The following is an 18120-nucleotide window of genomic DNA, read 5'->3' on the forward strand; positions in this document are numbered from 1 at the left end:
AATTTTATTAACATTCACATTAATAATCATGTTAACTGTGTCCCTAAGAGATCAGGATTAAGATGAGACATAAAGGCAATGTAAGGGATTAAAATGTGTTTTATTTGTGTTTTACCTGTTGAGTCAGTGACAATAAATGATACACAACACAAACACATTCAATACGACTTCAGTCAATTTATATTCCACTGAAGGAAAGTAGATTTTACTGTCTTTACTGTTGACCACATATAAAACACATCACTTATTATTGATGTTATTATTAGCACCAGGGATCAGTACTAACAGACAGTATTAATCAATGATAAATGCAATTCAGTCAGCAGCCTCAGTTTTTATACAAATCATTTACCTTCATCTGATGCCAAACTGAGAGGATTTCAGAGTAGAAGCTGATCCATTCAGAGGACACTAAGGCTTATACGGAAGCCCATTTCTGCCATTTAAATTGAGACTTATTAAGTGTACCATCTTCACATTTGGACTTTGCATCTTATTTTGACTTACTATCTCATAAAAACATAATTTAAACTACCTCAAGATTATGACTTAACTTTGATTTAGAAAGTCAAAATTAGAAACTTGAAATTATGATTTATCTCAATCTAATTTACTATATACATGCACATACATACATGCCATATTTCCCTTAAAACAGTCAGTTATTACTCTATTGTAACTCATGGGAACTACAGTATATGATGTTATGATTATGTGTTATGGTCTGTTTCATCATCATTGTATCTATAAAGTCAGTTTGTTGTTTTTGCACCAAAAATAATTTTCAAAATAATTGAACTTACTATCTCACTATCGTATCTTTTTATTTTTGTCATTCGTTAACTTTCCATCCATGTTTACCTCGTTTGTTAGATAATTTTTTGGCAGAAATGGGTTTCACCGACTAAAGTCTCCACAGATGCGACATCACTCTGGCACACTCCGAAGTTCCTGCGAAACAAGAAGAAAACAGATGTTAGTGTCTGAATCCAAACTGTCTGATCTAAACTGATAAAAAAAATCCTTCCCGAGAAATGACGACACCCTTTTCTCACTTTCATTATTTGGAAAATCTCTGCAGCCACATTGAAAATCTCATTATCATTGACTTCTAATGGCCGACTGTCTTATTCAAGTGTCCCAGCGTTAAAGTGCTTTTCCAACCATCACAAAAACACCAGACATTTCAGCAACAACTTTTAGCTTGGTTACATTTAACATTCATGACGAGACATATAATTATGCATCATTACACTGCGACATCACTGAAAAGCCTGCGTAACACTGTGCTCAGGTCCATGAAAAAAAGCACAAAAGCTACAGTTTTGACTATTTGTTGCTCAGTCTTATTCCTGCATGCTTCTAAATTATTTTCATGTCTACAAAAACAAACTAGTCATTCTGCAGGAGTAACGAAATTCGAGAACATGTTCTTACTTTGCAACAACGCCGTCATTCTTGGCCAGCCTCAGGACTGAGTCGTCAGGCTCACCCTGCAGGAGGAAAGAAAGGAGTTCAGACTAAAGATTTCAGCATTTAGACGATTATCTGATCTGATTATCTGAGACTACAGAGTGTTAAGCCACCAGCACACTCCAGGTCATGCCGTTTCCTCCGCAGAAAAAACAAAATGACCTTTTGATTTTGCAAAGTGGAATCTCAAGTTTGTCCTTGTTAGTGGATGGGTGACAGAAGCTGCACATCCACAAAAACGATTCTGCACGACAAACTACTTCAAAAAAAAAGAAAGAAAAATACAAATACAATTCATGTTTCATTTATCATCCACTCTCAGTTGGATTGTCTTAGAAAAAAAGGGCTAGAAAAGCACCTGCAGACAAAAAACAGGAGTTGCACATTTGTCACTCTGATCATTTAATGTGAACAAAAACAAGTCAGAAACTTGCTTGAAAATGTTTAATCTACACGTTTGGTCTAACACACACACACACACACACACACACACACACAGCTAAAGGCTTTATATCATGACTTTAATCACCAGAGTTCACTGTGAGCCTGCAGGTGTGAATAATGCTCTGACACAAGCCTCATCATGATGACAACCAAACTGTTGGCTCTACTGTGTTTGTGTGACAGCAGGCAAAATACAGTGAACCAGAAATTCAGCTGAGGCTCAACGTTCTGCGGATGGTGCTGCAGATAGTGTAGGTCTCGAACTGACCGTTGAAGCGACCAGTCACCTTGTCCACCTGAGGAGGACAGAGCACACTGGATAAGAACATTTTAAATCCAAAACAACCGGTGCACAGGGGAACTTTTATAAATCCCAACATCCTTAGAATGATCACATTTCCCCTCGATGCTCGTTTCACAACAAGGCATCTTTATCAATACAGCACGCAAACATCCACTGCCCTGCGATATGAAAACCAACAGATTCCTGAAACTTGCTGTGAACCATCACTGAACATACAAATCTTTGTCATAGTTAGAATATGAAACTGTGCCGTTAGATTCTCAAATCACAAAGAAATGAATGATAACTAACAGCAGCCTGTAAGGTTAGGATACACACACCCAAAAATCCAAAACACAGCAACACGTCACGTACAAACACTGTAATCAATTGTTATAAAAGCAGCAACACTGATCAGTGCTGCCCTCCGACAATATGCAAACTGTCAGGATAAGATTACTGATTTTACTCATTTATGAGTCTTTTACTTCAAATATTCCAGTAACGTTAGGAGACATTAGGAGAAAAGTTAACGCCGGTGCCGGCTAACGTTAGCTGTCGAGCTAATAGCAGCTAAAGTTACTGTTACCGGTAACATCAACAAACGGGAGGATACGGTCAAGTCGCTGTAAAGCTGCGGACGGTCTGGAAAAACTATTGAGAAAATGAGTCAGCTGCTCTTCAGCCTGACAACGAAGTAACTCAAGCAAGTGATCAAATAAAAAAAGTTAACGCCGGTACCGGTAACCGGTAACCGGTAGCCTTAGCTAACCTACCCAGCTAACTCTACCGATAAGCGGTAACGGTCGAGGTAAAAATAAGTTCAATACATCAGTTAGCTAGCGCTTCCAAACCAAAACTGTACCTACCACTAGCCAACATCAGTTCGCTAACGCTAGCAGTTAGCGTTAACGAAAATTAAGTTCAATACATCAGTTAGCCAGCGCTTCCAAACCAAAAATTTACCTACCGCTAGCTAACTGCTAGCGCTAGCGTTAGCGAACGAATGTTAACTAGCGGTAGGTAAATTTTTGGCTAACTGCTAGCGCTAGCGTTAGCGAACGGATGTTAACTAGCGGTAGATAAATTTTTGGTTTGGAATCGCTGGCTAACTGATGTACTGAACTTAATTTTCGCTAACGCTAGCGCTAGCATTAGCGAACTGATGTTATTCAGTTTAACTGATGTCATTGAGCCGCTAAGGCTAGCGGTTAGTACAAGGGACCGCATGAGAAACCTGAGCTGTGTTGCAGGCCGAACCAACAATAACTTGAACATAATTCTGCTCAATAGTAATTTTCCCCCACTGTAGAAAGTAGTGATGGGTCTTACCGTGCCGACGCTTCGGAGTGTGTGTCGACAAATCCCGGAAGTGTTTAGTGCGAGTGACGTCGCTGCCGACGTTCGAAGCCTCCCTGCTTCAGGAATTGGTTCGACTGTCGGCGCCATTTATGAACATACATATATCGCAATGGATCCGCTCACACTTCCTGGGTCAGTGTTGGCGATTTGTTGGTTTGTGTGTGACATAGAGGTGCATTTTGTTATACTGCTGCTCATTTTGATGGGGCCTGTGAGAAAGAGAAAGTTTTCCCCGTGTGAAAGCATTTTGATCTGATCTCTCCCAATAAAATAAGTACACTATCAGTAACATTATTGCATGTGTTGTATTTTCCACCGTCTTTTCTTTTAATCCAAGGTGAAGTGTTTGTTGTGTGCTAAAGAATTGGGGTACAACAACAACACCTCATCCATGCTGAGGCATTTTCGTACTTTGCATGAACATAATGAGGGGAGTGTGGCTGGACCCAGCCCATATTTAGTTCCTGAATAAAATGAACGAAGTCCTTAAGTTGCACAATCAAACTCACTGCCCTCTTCATGTTCACAAGCACGTCCATGGCCCCTTACCTTGTTAAAACACTGCAGCAGTTGTAATTGTTCCCCTGTCATTATGAGTTATTCAAACATTGACACAATTATTTATTGATAAACATTTGACAAGTAATATTAGATTCCATTGTATTGTCGTATTACATATCCATAATACACTAAACAAAAATATTTAATTTAATTAATTAATTTATATGAATGTATACATGAAAGATACCTGAAATGCATCAATTAAGATGCATTGATTTATTTTACTTGGCAGTCATTCCCATGGCTGCACTGTTGCAGGACAGTCTTGAGTGCATTATAAATTGATAAAATTATCTATATCTGGCTGCTTAACAGTCTTTAACCAGCAGGGGGTTTGTGTGCACACGAAGCCTCGGGAAATGAACCTTTCTGTGAACCATTTGGCTGGAAGGCTTCAAGGCTTCAAGAAGCTTCATCTCGCCATCGCTAGTAAAAAGCAGTAATTTATATTGTTAATCTTCACAAATACTGAAAAGGTACTCTTGACTCTCCGAGAATCACTAGGTTCTCCATGAATGCTGCACGGGCACGTATCAATAAATAGCATTGTGCTGCAGGCGTTTCATTTCCGGCTGCTTCTAAAATAAAAGCTCTATAAACTTCTGCTGCGCTGCAAAGTCATCAATAGAACATGTCATAAGATAAGATAAGAACTGAGGCAGAGTGGCGCTGCTGATGCAGAATTAGGCAGAAAGCCAAAGTCAACAATGTAACTGACTCAAAACCAACAATAAAGACAGACAAGAGCGATTTTTGAACAATTATGAATATATATTTTATAAAACAGTAAAGAACAGCTCAGGTAATGAATCCAACACAGCCACAAAAACTTCTCTGAACACAGCAGACTTAGTTTTATTACAATCAAGATGTGGACACTGATGGCAGAATGGCCTCAGGCCAGAGTGAAAGCTCTGTTAGGAATGATTCAAGGAAGCTTTGAGCAAAGTGCTGCATGTTTCATCTCGCTTTACTCTGAATATGGAGAGCTCATCTGCAAAACAGGAGAGCAGCATTAGCAGCAGAACATACAGACACAAAGACAAGAATGACTTTATAGCAGCACAGTACTGCTAACATAATATTGCTTATATGCTAATAGTTTGCTAATGCTAACATGATAACACTGTCATCTTTCATACAGCATTGCCACACAGCTTTAGCACAGCCTGTTAACATAAGCTATACTATTATTCATTTTATGTATTTTAGCAGTAATGTGAGATTTATTGATAGTAAGGAAGCTGCTATATATGAATAACAATCTTAATAACATAACTCTCACACTTAAGTGCTTTATAATGACTAATAAAGAGCCAATACGCTGCTAATGCTATTATGCGTGTTAATAACATGCATTTTAACTAATAAGCAACTAGTTAATGGTGAATGTGACCATTTAAAAAAAATAAAGTCAGCCTGTATCTCAGCATTTCATTCATTTCTGTGAATAAACTAAATTAAATGGTTATTTTTAAAGTTTAGGTTATTATTTAAGATATAAGCTTAAACAAATTCTCAGTTCTCAGTTAAAAAAACAAGGAGCTAATAGAGGATCAGTCAAGAAAATATTGAATCAGTCAAAAAAGAAGCCTATTAATTATGAATGATTGTAAAAAATAAATAAATAAATAAATAATACATACTACAAGACAGAGAAATGTAAGAAATATTTGAAAACTGATCTCCAATGAAATATTCACTGGAAATAATCTGTTCAAAAGTCATCCAGACTGCTCATTTTACGCGAACTTCTACAGTCCACCAAGCAGGGACGCATGCACACTCACTGTGTCGATGTCGAAGCACAGGTGCTCGCTGAGCATGTCAAACTCTCCAGGAGTCATTGGCGGCTCAGGAGACTGACAGGGAGGCGGCGTGCTGCTCGCGTTAGGGCTGAGGTGGCAGAGAAAGAGAGATAACACAAGTGAAGGGACGTCGTCTCATCAGTGGGAATTCATATGCAAGCCATTCAAACATTACGCAGCGTGTCTCATAATGCTGTATTTTCATCTTTTGTGATCAACTTTTTCTTGAGTTGCAACACAAGCTATATATAGTTAAGCTTTAAAGGTAAAATTTATACTACAAAGACAAAAACAAACGTGGTACAGGTCTTCAAATGAACTCACTGCAGTTCTGAGATGGGGATCAGGGTCGATGGTATGTATGGATGGACTGGAAATTGAACAGAGACAGAGGTCAGCGCTGCAGCCTACAAGCCAGTCAGCCAGCAAAGAGTCCAGACAAACAGTAAAAACATGAAGTCTGCATGAAGAAACGGTTTCGAACTCGTGCCTTTGCTGGGCTGGCTGTTGTAGAGCCGTCCGAAAGCCTCGTCTTTGGGGATGTCGGGGTAGAGGAACTTGAGCGGGTTCTCGGGGACGACCCCCTCTGAGATCACTTTGTAGTCTCGTATGATGTCGGCAAACGGCAGAGCGCTAAGCCGGCTTTTAGTGTAGGGCTCCACAGAGTTGAACTTGACGACTGTTGGAAAAAGTCACCGTTAGCAAGCACAGCATCGGATCAACTAACCACAGACCCATCCGGCATTGAGAGCTTGATGACAACTTGGTATTTGAAAGAGACCTCACCGTTGTCCTTGTGCTCCACCCATGTGAAGGTGATTCCTCCCAGGTGGCTCTCGCTGAAGCGAAGCAGGAAGGTGCCCGGCTCTCTGTCCTTCAGCAGAGTTCGCTCCATCTCTTTACTCACGAAGCCCATGATGTAACTGCACGGGTGGTGGCGGTATAAGAGAAGAGCTCAACGTTTTCCTGCTTCTTCTGCTGACATTTTTTACAGGGACATGCACTGGCTAAGCTGTGTTTGTCTTTTGTGGTACCTTTTACAGACTATTTAAACCTGGATAATAAAAATAAGGCAAAGAGTATGTTTGTATCCGAGTATCCCAGACTTTGCAAAACACTGGTAAACTTGTCACTTCCAGTTGTCAAAAAAAACAAACCAAGAGGAGACAACCTTTTCATTATTGAGGTGCTGGTCGGCAGTTTGTTACCTTCAAACAGAGCCTGGCTAGCTGCATGTATCCAGTCTTTATGCTAAGCTATGCTAACAGCTGCAGGCCTGAGAGTGATTTCAGTTTTCTAAAATGTCAAACTCTTTCTTTATGCTTTACAGTTCTTCTCATACAAAGTGAAAACAGCATTTTTGACTAATTTTGGAAAGGGCGAGAGCCACCGACTGGTCCTACATCTGTCATGGGTGTGAATCCAGTGCCTCAGTAGACTAAGCTTGTCCAGTGAATCATGGTAATATCCTAAGACCAGCTGTCCTAAAACTTAGCAGAGGTTTATCAAGGCAGTTGAGAGGCGTGGGTGGTGATGACATGAGGCTTACTTCTCATTCCAGACCGGCAGCAAGTGCTTCTTGATGAGCTCCAGGATGGAGTCGAGCCACATCCAGAAACTGAAGGGCTTTCCTGGAATATTCTCCTTAAAGGACGTATGACACATAGAAACGGAACAATGAGACTTTTATGTAGTGTAGATATGGAGTAAAGGGACAAGTCCAGGGTCAACAGTGCAGCACGGTGCACAGGACATGCTTTTTCATTGGCCACTAGATGGCGCAGTCATACTGGAGATGAGGCACTCACCTTAGAGAACTTGGACCAGGACACTTGATAATCATTGCAGGAGGCAAGCTGACCTGCAACCACATGCAGTAAAAGGGAAAATGGATTTAGTACTTCAGCTAACTGACTCGCACACTTTCAGCTGGTCTGAATGCAAAGTCTCCAGGTGTAAGACGCTGTTTGATGCCACTTCAGTATTTTCTTTTGTTTCAGTCATCCTGAAGTCTGAAAACACCCTGCAGTTTGAAAGCTAAAGGCCAAACACACCGAGAAGCTTTTCTCCCAGCATGCTCAGCTGCTCCTTGTTGAGGCCTTGACCAGCGAAGGTGGAGAACTGCCAGCTGAGGACCTCAGAGAGCTGGCTCCAGGTGGCCCGAGGCGGGTTACCAAAGAACGCCAAGTTCTGCAGAAAAGGGTAAGAGGAGGGGATGTGGAAGTGGTTTTTGAAAACACCTCATGATACGATGCAATGCAGTTCAACCACACCACAAACTACATCCTCGAAAACAACAATAAAGATGAATCAGCTGCACTCTGAGGCGGTGGGATTCATTTCAGGGCTGCTGTATTAGACACCTGCACCAGTTTTAGTTAGATGTATGAAACACTTTGCATTTTAAAACACCTTTAAAAAGTGTGTTCGCTCACCCTGGGCTCATCGGTCAGCAGGTTATACCACATGACAGAGGCCCATCCTCCTGGCAGCTGGCTCACATTGGAAATGACCACCAGTGGCAGAGAACAGGTCTGGAAGAATTCACATACACAAGCTGCAGCACAAAGCAACACAGAGCCAAACATCAAGTGAAATATCCACTGCCTCTGACCTCGAGATCGATGGTGAGGCCCTGCACCGTGAAGCAAGCCTCAAAGCTGAGAGAGTGGAGCTCCTCGGTCACAGAGAGCAGACCCTGCAAAGCACACGTGGCATGCATCCATTTCAGAGTTCAGCCCTCTTAGCACGCCGTTATGAACACTGAGGTTCACTGGTTAGTTCACAGTAACAAATAAGGCAACTTTTTTTATTCTGGCATTGGTTTTCTGTGGCCCATTTCTTACCTCGTTCCCCTTTGTGCCGTTAATATATTTCTTCTCTTTCAGCTGCTGTAAGATACAAACTCAATGTCAGCTGGCCGGTGGTGGAGGAAGTACTCAGACTTAAGTACAAGCAGCAATACCACAGTGTAAATTAACACCTGTGTTCAAAAGCTTAAGCAAGAGTACATAAGTACGAGCATCAAAAATATACTTTAAGGACTGCAGTTGAAAATTAGCCAGCTGGCTAACACAGACACATTGACAGACATGTGGATTAATGTGTGTTGTCCTAATAAACAAATAAAAGAGAGAACTCTCACCAGGTGTCTGAACTCCACTGACAGGCAGCCGTTTGAGTAATCCTCAATGTCCATAACTTTAGTGTTGTTAGTCAGGATGAAAAACTGACGACTTCTGAGGGAAAAACAAGATTTGTCAAATTCAACCAGGATCCAGTCAGATGATAATTCAGACTCCATTCCTCTTTAACCTTCTTTAACTGTAAAAAAAAAAAAAAAAAACCTCAGCTTGATCCTGGACTGAATCTCCAGCTAAATATTCAGTATCAGGAGTATTTTGGTCTGCAGTAAATGTGGAAAACAGCTCGAAACTTACAGAATTTATTGTAATGTTTGTGTTTTAGGCAACAAAATAAATTCTTCTTTCATTTTCCTCCAAACTGATTTGTGGCCCTCTGGACTGAAGCACTTCCTGAAGCGGTGCACTGATGTTGGGTAACGTTTGCTGCTGCTACGCTGCTGTTATTACTGCTAAAATTAAACATCACAGTACATCGTGTAACGTAAGTGTTTGTACTCACACTCTGCCCGGGGGGAGGTCCCTAGAGACACACAAACACACACAAACATATATATATATGTAATCTTAGCCCTCAGACAAACTCATTTGAAGGATTTGACTCTTACATTGTAGAGTGAATATTTGTCATTTAAACACGAATATCTCACTTGTCAAATGTCGTTTTCACCTTCAGCTGATAGTCCACCTCTGGAAGTTTAACCAGGAGTCTGGGAGAAATCAGGAGCAGTAGAAATGCTTAATTCACCCAACATTTCTTCACCAACCAACAATAGATCAAACAAATAAAACGTCAGAATTCAGATAACTGAAGATGGAGATTACCTGACTTTGGTGGTGAACTGTACCCCAGTCTTGATGATGAGGGGTTTCTGTGGGTGTGTGGGCATGCATGGCTGCTTCTCCACCACAAATGAGCTGAGGACAAACCACACATCCTATGATTTGTACAGTTTTCACCATGTTCATGACACTTGAGTGCTCAAGCCTGTTGCAGCTCCTTCAGACCTCTCGTCGGCTTATTTAGCACCTTTCTATTTTTCTAATGTGTCGTTGGTACAGGAGGAAGCAGCTTGTACATGGCAGCGTCTCGTATGTACGATCTGCACGTGTTTATGAAAGGTAATTCGCTCTGTGTTTTCTTGAGAAACGGAAATATAGAAACTCCTCCTGCACAGCAGAGCACAGCAGTCACGATTAAAGCACCTAATTACTAAAAAGTGAACAGTACAAAGAGAAAAAATTCAGCTGTATGCATGTGCATGTGTGCTGCTTTGGGTGGTACCTCTTGATGAGGTGGTAGATGAGGTATTTGACTCGCTCCTCCAGCTGAGGTTTTTGCAGGGGGATCGGGTCACATTCGTAGGTGACCTTCACAATCAGCTCCCCCAGTTTGTCCAGCTGACGCTTGATCTGGAAGAGGCTCTGAGCCGTCAGAGTAAACCTGAGAGGAAAATGAGGAAATATTATGTTTAAGTATTGTGTTATGCTGAATTCACACTGAAAACGATGACAGTCAGAGCTGAGTTTGATCGAGCTCTCGAACCAAAAATCTGTTAGCATCATATGAGGCTAATGTACTTACTCTGGGTTACACTGACTACGCTCCAGTTTTTGTGTTTTACAAAAGTTATTTAAGCACTTATCAATGTGCTAAATAAAATAAGCATGAATGGATTTCTGCTCATCTGCTTCCCAGTATACAAATCTCAAACATCAAGCTAACAGGAGCCATGCTAGCAGCTCTGTGAGGCTCTGCTTATGCACAGCAGTGCGTTCAGCTAATGCTAACATTAGCAGGCTAACACATGCACAATGATAACGCTAACACACTGATGTACCGCAGGTGCAATGTTTACCGTTTTCACCTTAGCATAGTGTGTTAGCATGCTTACATTTGCTAATTTGCACAAAACACAAAGTACAGCTTTTTTTGGAGGCATTTGGTCATAAATGAAAGTAGTGGACAAACAAACAAACAAAAAAATGCGAATGAAGTAAAAAGTTAAGTCATGACGTCACAAAAGGATTCATGGGCATTCAAATCACACCTGAAGTACAATTATATTTTAATAATTTCTAGTACACTGAAGTACACTGCTGTTTGACCTGGATTAGCTTGTGGGTGCGCTTGATTCAGATAAATTAAAGAATTAACTCATTTCCTTCGAACAAATCATCAGATGAGTCAGTTTAATCTGATCAAGGTGTTCTTTTGAATTGATTATTGGTGGAACAACAGTTTCGTAAACGCAGCTATTGAAGGTCGACCCACACATTTTGCAGGTTTCAGGTCCAGTTTTGAAGAATGTAACTGGTTTCAGTCATAAAGGTCAGTAGAGTCATCGCGGGGGGACGACTGAAACCTCTGGAAACAGTATGAAGTCCTCTGTGACTGCATAAATGACGCTGATGATGTTGGAAACAAAGCGTAAGGCTTTGTGTGGCAAAGCAGGTGACAGACTGGAGACATTGGGCATTTAGCAGGCAGGATGAGTCAATAAAAACATGCTCTCAATTGCATCATCACAACCATATAAGGATGTTTAATGGTGTAACTTTACTAAAGAAAACACCGACATGAACGTAAAGATTTCAGTAAACATTCAGCCTTTTACCAACTCTGCAGCTGGTCCAGGCCGGTGAGCTGGGGACCACCGATGGCGGCGATCTGCTGCCTCCGCTTCCAGTCCTGCAGCTCAGGGTTGAGCTGAGAGGTCATCAGGTCATCAATCTCCTTGACCACAACATCCATCTTTGATAGGATCTCCTAACAAAGGTGTGACAAACAGGTGTGGTGCTTTATGAAATGGAAATTGTACGATGCAGTGAGTTTATTTATTTGTGCACTTGTGAGGTTTTATCGTTTTTCTTCTCAGAGACATTTTTGGTAACAGACGCATACCTTCCTTTTAAAGTCGAGCCTGTTGAGCATTTCCTGCAGTCTTGTTACTTCCTGTTTCATCATCTCAGAGTTCTTATCTGTCGAGTCTAAGACACACAAAACCACAAGTACATAGTTTGGAGCATATTCTTGGGCGTTGCAGGCTGTGCGGTATTTTCCACGCTAGTACGAAATCACACTTTTTAATTAATATTTGAGTTTTTTTCCACAGCTTGTGGTATAACAGGACTCACCTCGAGACTGGAGGGTCTTGTAGCGGAAATCAAAATCATCCTGCAGATCTTCTATGTATTTCACAGCCTGGTCCATCAGCTAGACGTAGACAGAGTTTTTTTAAAGTTCATTTCATGCATGGGATGTAGTTATGTCTTGGTTTACCTGAAGCATCTGTGTGTTTCACTTACCTGCACGCTTCCCCTGATGATCCCAACTCTGTTATCCATGTTCTTCTGCCTCTCAAAGGCCACAGAGTTCTGCATTGACTTCTCCAGCGGACCCTGTTGGATAAATGTGAGATGACGTGGGGCTTCAAACACTGTGTGCGAACACAGAGTCAGATCATAGCCTCATCCACCATCCTGCTGCTCCGCTTCACGTCTGCTGCTCTGCTACAGTCAGGCCGCCCTGTCTCAGATCCACACTCATCCAGTTCTTCTGGAGACCTCTCAGCACCTGACTCCCCTCGGCCTCGCTCTGCCGTCAGACTCCTTGGTCCCTCTGCTTGGATCAGCCCGGCTCATATCCCATTCTGTCTGCCCTGCAATAAATGACCTCAAACCTCTGACCTGACTCTGTGTCTGCACCTGGGTTCACCAGCTTAGCCCCTTTAAAAACTTCACTCTTCCTTTGTCTTTATTTTTCGTCTCCACTAATTCCTGCGTCAACTCTGCTGTTTGGAAATTCTTTGTGGGTTCATTAATACAAGCGACTTTGACACACAAGCAGTCTTTTGATCCATTATTAAAGTAAAAACCTTCAGTATTAACTAACCGTCTGTATCTTTAAAGACATAACTGAATGTTTTTCTCATCGTTCTTAACTTTCTGTGCTCTGATTGGTTCAGTCTGATTTCTCAATGCTTGATCATCTCTTTGTTTTACAGCCAAAAACTGTTATCTTGTGTATGGTTATTGCAGCTCTTTGTAAGCTATCAGAGTTTCTTCCCATGTCGCACTGATTCTCGGGAATAGAGTGAAGCGGTTGGGAATGTGGGGGATGTGCACAGCTCTGTCTTCCCGGTAGAAGCCTTGGTTTACCAGCAGCAGCTGTTGAACCGGAGGGACTTCCCCTGTGAAGGACACGCTGTGACAAACCTGTTCCTGCATGCAGGCGCTGGAGAGGATACGGCGCTCCTCCCTGAGGCAGGTGGAGATAACCTTCGCCATGACGACAGGGTTGGTTGTGTATTTCACCTGAGGGGCCACACACACACAAACACGGAAAATATTCCAGGTTACAGAAACACCCACATGGATTTTAATAATATTTGCATAGGAACAGCAGAGTTAGGTTTCGTTTTTTTGGCAAAGTTTCCACAGTGTCATCCAGAAAAAACAAAGCCCTGATGAGGAGGAAAGTCTTCACGCAGATCTGTCATCATGGGTCTTCTCATGATGACAGATCTGTGAGGTTTTTACTGGAAATGCTGCAGCTACAGTAAAGGAATGAGGCTCGACTTGAGTCTGGCAAGAAGCGAAGGGCCCAGACTATAGTCAAAGTGAAAGTGTAAATAGGAGGCATGAAGCCAAAAGTGTGCACAGACACTTGGAGTATGACCAGTTTTTTGCAACGACGTTATAGCCTGTAACTATAACGTTTCTTTCAATCATGGCTAACATTTCAAGGGTGTGTTCCTCTTTTGTTAAAAAAATAATAACAATAAAATACATTTAAGAAATGCAGAAAATAAGGATTTGCAGCTACTTGAATTTGAAGATTGAATGATGATGAAGATTGAATTATACTAGATTTTTCGCTTCGGAGCATCTCACACAGTGAATATGTTTGGTTTTATTATTTGATGTTCAGTTGTTGATTTTGTGTTTGTAACTTGGTGATATTTTACAAGAGGCTTGTTGTTTTTTGCTAAATATTCAGATTTTCATTAATGGAGAAATTTGTTTAACATAAATACCAAAAGTTTATTGATGCATTTCCATACAGACTCACGTGATGAGACAGGTTTTTGCAAAATGTAAACAAAAGAGGCTAAAAAGGCTGACCTTTAGTCCCTAAGCTCCAAAAAACCCTGGATCCAGCATTTCCCATAATGCACCCACAACACCTTTTCATAATGCTGCACTCCTTTGCAAGACAACAGTCAATAGTTCCAACTCTGCATCTCCAGCGTCCAATCTGTGTGCATCCCTGCACATCTGCTGGAGAAAACATGGCCGCCTGCAGCAAACTCATGTTTGTACATCAAATCTCTGAACTTCACGAGCGTGTCAGCACAATTTAAGGGAGGAGGAGGCGAGAGAGACGGAGAGCTCTATCAAACACAATTCAGCTGCAAAGCAACGACATAAAGTACAGACTGAGGTCAAAGGTCAGTCTGCTCACTGCTGGATGTTTTTATTGCACTTTTTGGTGAGTACAATGGATCGCAGCATCACGCCCACGTATCATCAGGGTTATTTTCTCAGACCTGCCAAAGCCTCTTCAGAGCCACACCACCGATTTCACGGGCTGAGTCGTGCTTCCTGTGACTAAACTGACCTTTACAGGTAAAATCGATGGAGGGTCTCTTTTAAACCAGAGTGTCTGTGAGAATATCTTGCCCACGGCAACCTACATCGAAAGGTCGACGCTCATGATCTGCATCAGCCCGTTCAAATCCCACCCAGAAAAGAGCAAAAAAAAACCTGCTGTGGGAAGAGGAAACTTTTTCTCCCGCCTATAAGTTTTCATGCATCAGCATCATTGCCAGGATGATGACTGAGGACGCATCAACAAACACCTACGCTCTCACTTTCATTACAGTAACAAGCATCTAGCAAGTGAAAGCTGCCAATCACGAGCTGACTTGTTAGCTGATGCGTGTTATTCAACAAAAATACATTCTGGAAAACATCTTGTCTCCTGCTGCTGCTGTGTTTCCACATCTCGCAGCTCACTTGAACCAATGGCGTAATGGCGTTTGTCTTGAATTTCTGATAAAGAGCAGCAGTTTGCGTGAGCTGGGGGGGGGGGGGGGGGGGGGTTCCTCATGGAGATTCTACTGAATGTGGGCGATAAGACCCAAAGATGGAAGAGCGATTCACACACAGCCATGGTTTGAATGAGGAAGACACAAATCTCCACTCAAACATCACCACAACAACAACAACAACAACAACAACAACAACAACGCACAAAACATGCCTGACGACCGCACAGGAGTAGCTGCTTCCTCTGAGAGCGTCGACACATGCACACACACAGGAAGCGGAGGTACGAGTCTCGTGGGTTTGTTGCAAAGGTTTGCGTCCTCTCTAGAAATACTCATGTGCTGAGCTCAGAGCTCGACCGAGCATCCTGTGCAGCTCCACACCAGAGAGCGCTCTGTCTACCTCCAGAACATGATGACATGAAAGACAGCGAGGAGGAGAGTCTGCTCCTGCTTTATTAACACACGATGGCTTTTACTTCCTTCACTTGATGTTAGAGGCAGAGACAGCAGCTGCTTCTCTCGGGTAACACAGAAAAACAACACCAACACAGAGGCCTGTATCACTGCCATTATATTCTACTTCCCTCTCACCTCCACTACACATCTACTACAGACTGCAAAGCTACTTCTGCTTATTGCAGACGTTTTAAATGATAGTATCGTCTGACTGGCTGAATTTTAACTCCGCCATGAAGCCGACATGTCACGATCAAGGAAACGGTTTGTGCATGTGTTGCTGTAATGTGGGCAGATTTCTACACAGACTCATAAGCAAGTGGAAGCCTTGCAAACACAGGCATCTGCAGAAATGTAAAACCTTCAAAACAGTTCCTTCTGTCATCCTTTTATGCTCTAAATTCTTAGATTTCATGTGTTTATGCTCTTTTCTGGCCGCCCCCCAAGTCTCAACAGTGTCAGAGGTTCTTTCTTCTCCTGCTGTAATGATACGCATCGACAAAAACATGTCAGCAACACGATCCAGTCACACCGTCCTCGGACTGTTTTGATGCTACCTTCACTGGTTTAGCACATGCTACTCTCTGAAGTCTCTGTCTGTCTCATGCAGAACACACTGGAGTTATTCATGCTATTCATGAGGACCAACACGAGCAGGTCAGACTGTGAAATGAACAGTCCGTGAGCTGGCAAACAGACGCTTTCGTCGCTGTAGTAGAGCAGCTTTAACACCGTTGGCTTGAATCAATCATTGTCAATCAATCAATCAACAGGAGGGTGACACACCTGCAGCTGCTGCTGTATGATCTTCATGTTGTGTCTTTGAAGGAAGTTCTGCTCATGTGAGCGTGCTCGATCCAGCTGGGTCAGCAGGTTGGTGAACAGCACGGCCGCCATGGACTCGTCGCCAGCTGCCGTGTCCCTGAAGAACAGACAAGAACGGGCTCAGAGGAAGACATGGCTGGTATAATGCTCATAAGACAACAACAAGAGGTGAAGTAATTCTGTGTGTGTGTGTGTGTGCCATCAGTTTTTAGCTCAGTATAAGTGTAACTGTAAGATCATGAACGGTCCAAGCTCAGCCGGCTCCCCGGTGACGATTTGTAATGAAGCACAATGAAGAACAATGAGCTGAGAGGAACTTCTCTCACTGCACGCAGTCATCTGATCCACCGTCAGTGTAAGAACCAAACTTGAGTATCATGAAGTGAAAATCTGCCCCCTTAATTTAAGTGTAAGTCAGATCCAAGTGAGTGAAGTCTGTGTGCTTTTTCTTTCTGTTCTCACAGATCAGACACACTGTGTACCTGAGCAGTGGTGGAAGAAGTATTCAGAGCCTTTACTGAAGGGAAAGTACTGATACCACACTCCACTACAAGTAAAAGTCCCACTTTCAAAATCTTACTTTGTGAAAGTACTGCGTGTATTATCAGCAGTCTAAAAATATCACAGTAAAAGAACTCATGTAGTAAAATGTTCTCTGTCTGTTTCTCTGTCTGCTGTCTGTGGATTCATATCACTGCTGTAGATGTTTCAACTCCTTTAGATCCTGTTGGTAGTTTAATCTGCAGCAATGCATCACATGTTTGTCCACTGAGAACCACGTATCTCCAAAAGGTTGACGAGCTCAGAAAAACTGCCTGTTTTCAGCTTTGTGACGACGAATTTTCAGCTGATCCAAGAGATTTTTTAAAGAGTTTATTGAGCTGAAGACGGAGGAGAAGTTTCTATAAAGGAGCACTTCATCCTTCAGTTTAGTAGAGGAGTAAAAGCACAACATCTGCCTCTGAGATGAGCGGAGTAGAAGTATGGAGGTGCATTAAAGAGAAATACTCGAGTGAAGCACAAATACCTCGAGTTTGCGCAGTCCTACATGACAGCCCGAATTACAAAAAACACATTTTCTCACTCACTCACACACACACACACACACACACACACACACACACACACACACAGGGAGCAGGACTCACCAGTCCTGAGACTCGATCCAGCTGGCCAGACCCTGTCTGATGTCCATGGGGAAGTTGTCATCATACAGGTAGTCCACATGTTCCAGGAGTCTGATCTCCAGCTGCTGAATCTGCTTCCACTGGCTCATGCTGAAAACGCACACAGAGCAGAGGAGACGTCTTATTATTATTCTTTCAATTATTCCATTATATTATTAATTGTAATAGTTTGTTCAGTTTTTTCCTCCTTCTTGTTACCTGAGTCTTCTCTGCGCTGCCTCTCTCTCACTCTCATCCGCCTCGTGCACTTGTTTCCCTCTCTGACTTTCGTTTTTAATGCGCCTGTCAGTCCAGGAAACGGCCCTGTTTACCCTCAGGGGCCGGCCTCAGGAAACCCGCCCATCCAATCACCGCACGCACGCACACGCACGCACACAAACACACACGCACGCACACGCGCAGCAGATGTCATTGTGTGTGCGGTGAGGGAGGAATAAGGTGACCTCTTTCCGGTAATGTGTCACAATGCACCATTTCCCAGTAACAGCTGAAGGTGCAGATGATATCATGGAGATGATTGAT

The 18120-nt window shown here is 42.4% G+C and overlaps 1 protein-coding gene across 2 annotated transcripts; it reads right to left on the bottom strand.

The window, feature by feature from the left end:
• Positions 1-4878: 4878 nt before the first annotated feature.
• stat4 (signal transducer and activator of transcription 4) lies at positions 4879-17861 on the bottom strand. 2 transcript variants are annotated; one of them, XM_076747094.1, is made up of 24 exons: positions 17797-17861; positions 17560-17688; positions 16373-16508; positions 13293-13391; positions 12384-12476; positions 12213-12291; positions 11980-12065; positions 11693-11844; positions 10360-10518; positions 9900-9992; positions 9725-9784; positions 9577-9597; positions 9077-9167; positions 8778-8822; positions 8546-8629; positions 8367-8465; positions 7986-8121; positions 7740-7792; positions 7481-7575; positions 6718-6854; positions 6422-6610; positions 6256-6301; positions 5914-6019; positions 4879-5117 (listed from the first exon to the last, which is right to left on the bottom strand). In XM_076747094.1, the coding sequence occupies exons 2-24, from the start codon at positions 17685-17687 to the stop codon at positions 5094-5096; spliced, it is 2211 nt and encodes a 736-aa protein (XP_076603209.1). In that variant the 5' UTR covers position 17688; positions 17797-17861; the 3' UTR covers positions 4879-5093. The 2 variants fall into 2 exon arrangements, with proteins under 2 accessions (XP_076603209.1, XP_076603208.1); XM_076747093.1 differs by having other exon boundaries at positions 5007-5117; positions 9077-9170.
• Positions 17862-18120: the final 259 nt, after the last annotated feature.

This window comes from Chaetodon auriga, chromosome 13 (genome assembly GCF_051107435.1).
Source record: "Chaetodon auriga isolate fChaAug3 chromosome 13, fChaAug3.hap1, whole genome shotgun sequence".
Classification (NCBI taxonomy): domain Eukaryota; kingdom Metazoa; phylum Chordata; class Actinopteri; order Chaetodontiformes; family Chaetodontidae; genus Chaetodon; species Chaetodon auriga.

Excerpts from the sequence above, each read along its gene's own strand:
- stat4 (XM_076747093.1), bottom strand. The coding sequence starts at position 17,687 with ATGAGCCAGTGGAAGCAGATTCAGCAGCTGGAGATCAGACTCCTGGAA. Across the intron at positions 9,993-10,359 it reads ATCTACCACCTCATCAAGAG|CTCATTTGTGGTGGAGAAGC; the intron begins GTACCACCCAAA and ends GTTTGTCCTCAG. Across the intron at positions 6,855-7,480 it reads CTGCCGGTCTGGAATGAGAA|TTACATCATGGGCTTCGTGA; the intron begins GTAAGCCTCATG and ends CCACCCGTGCAG.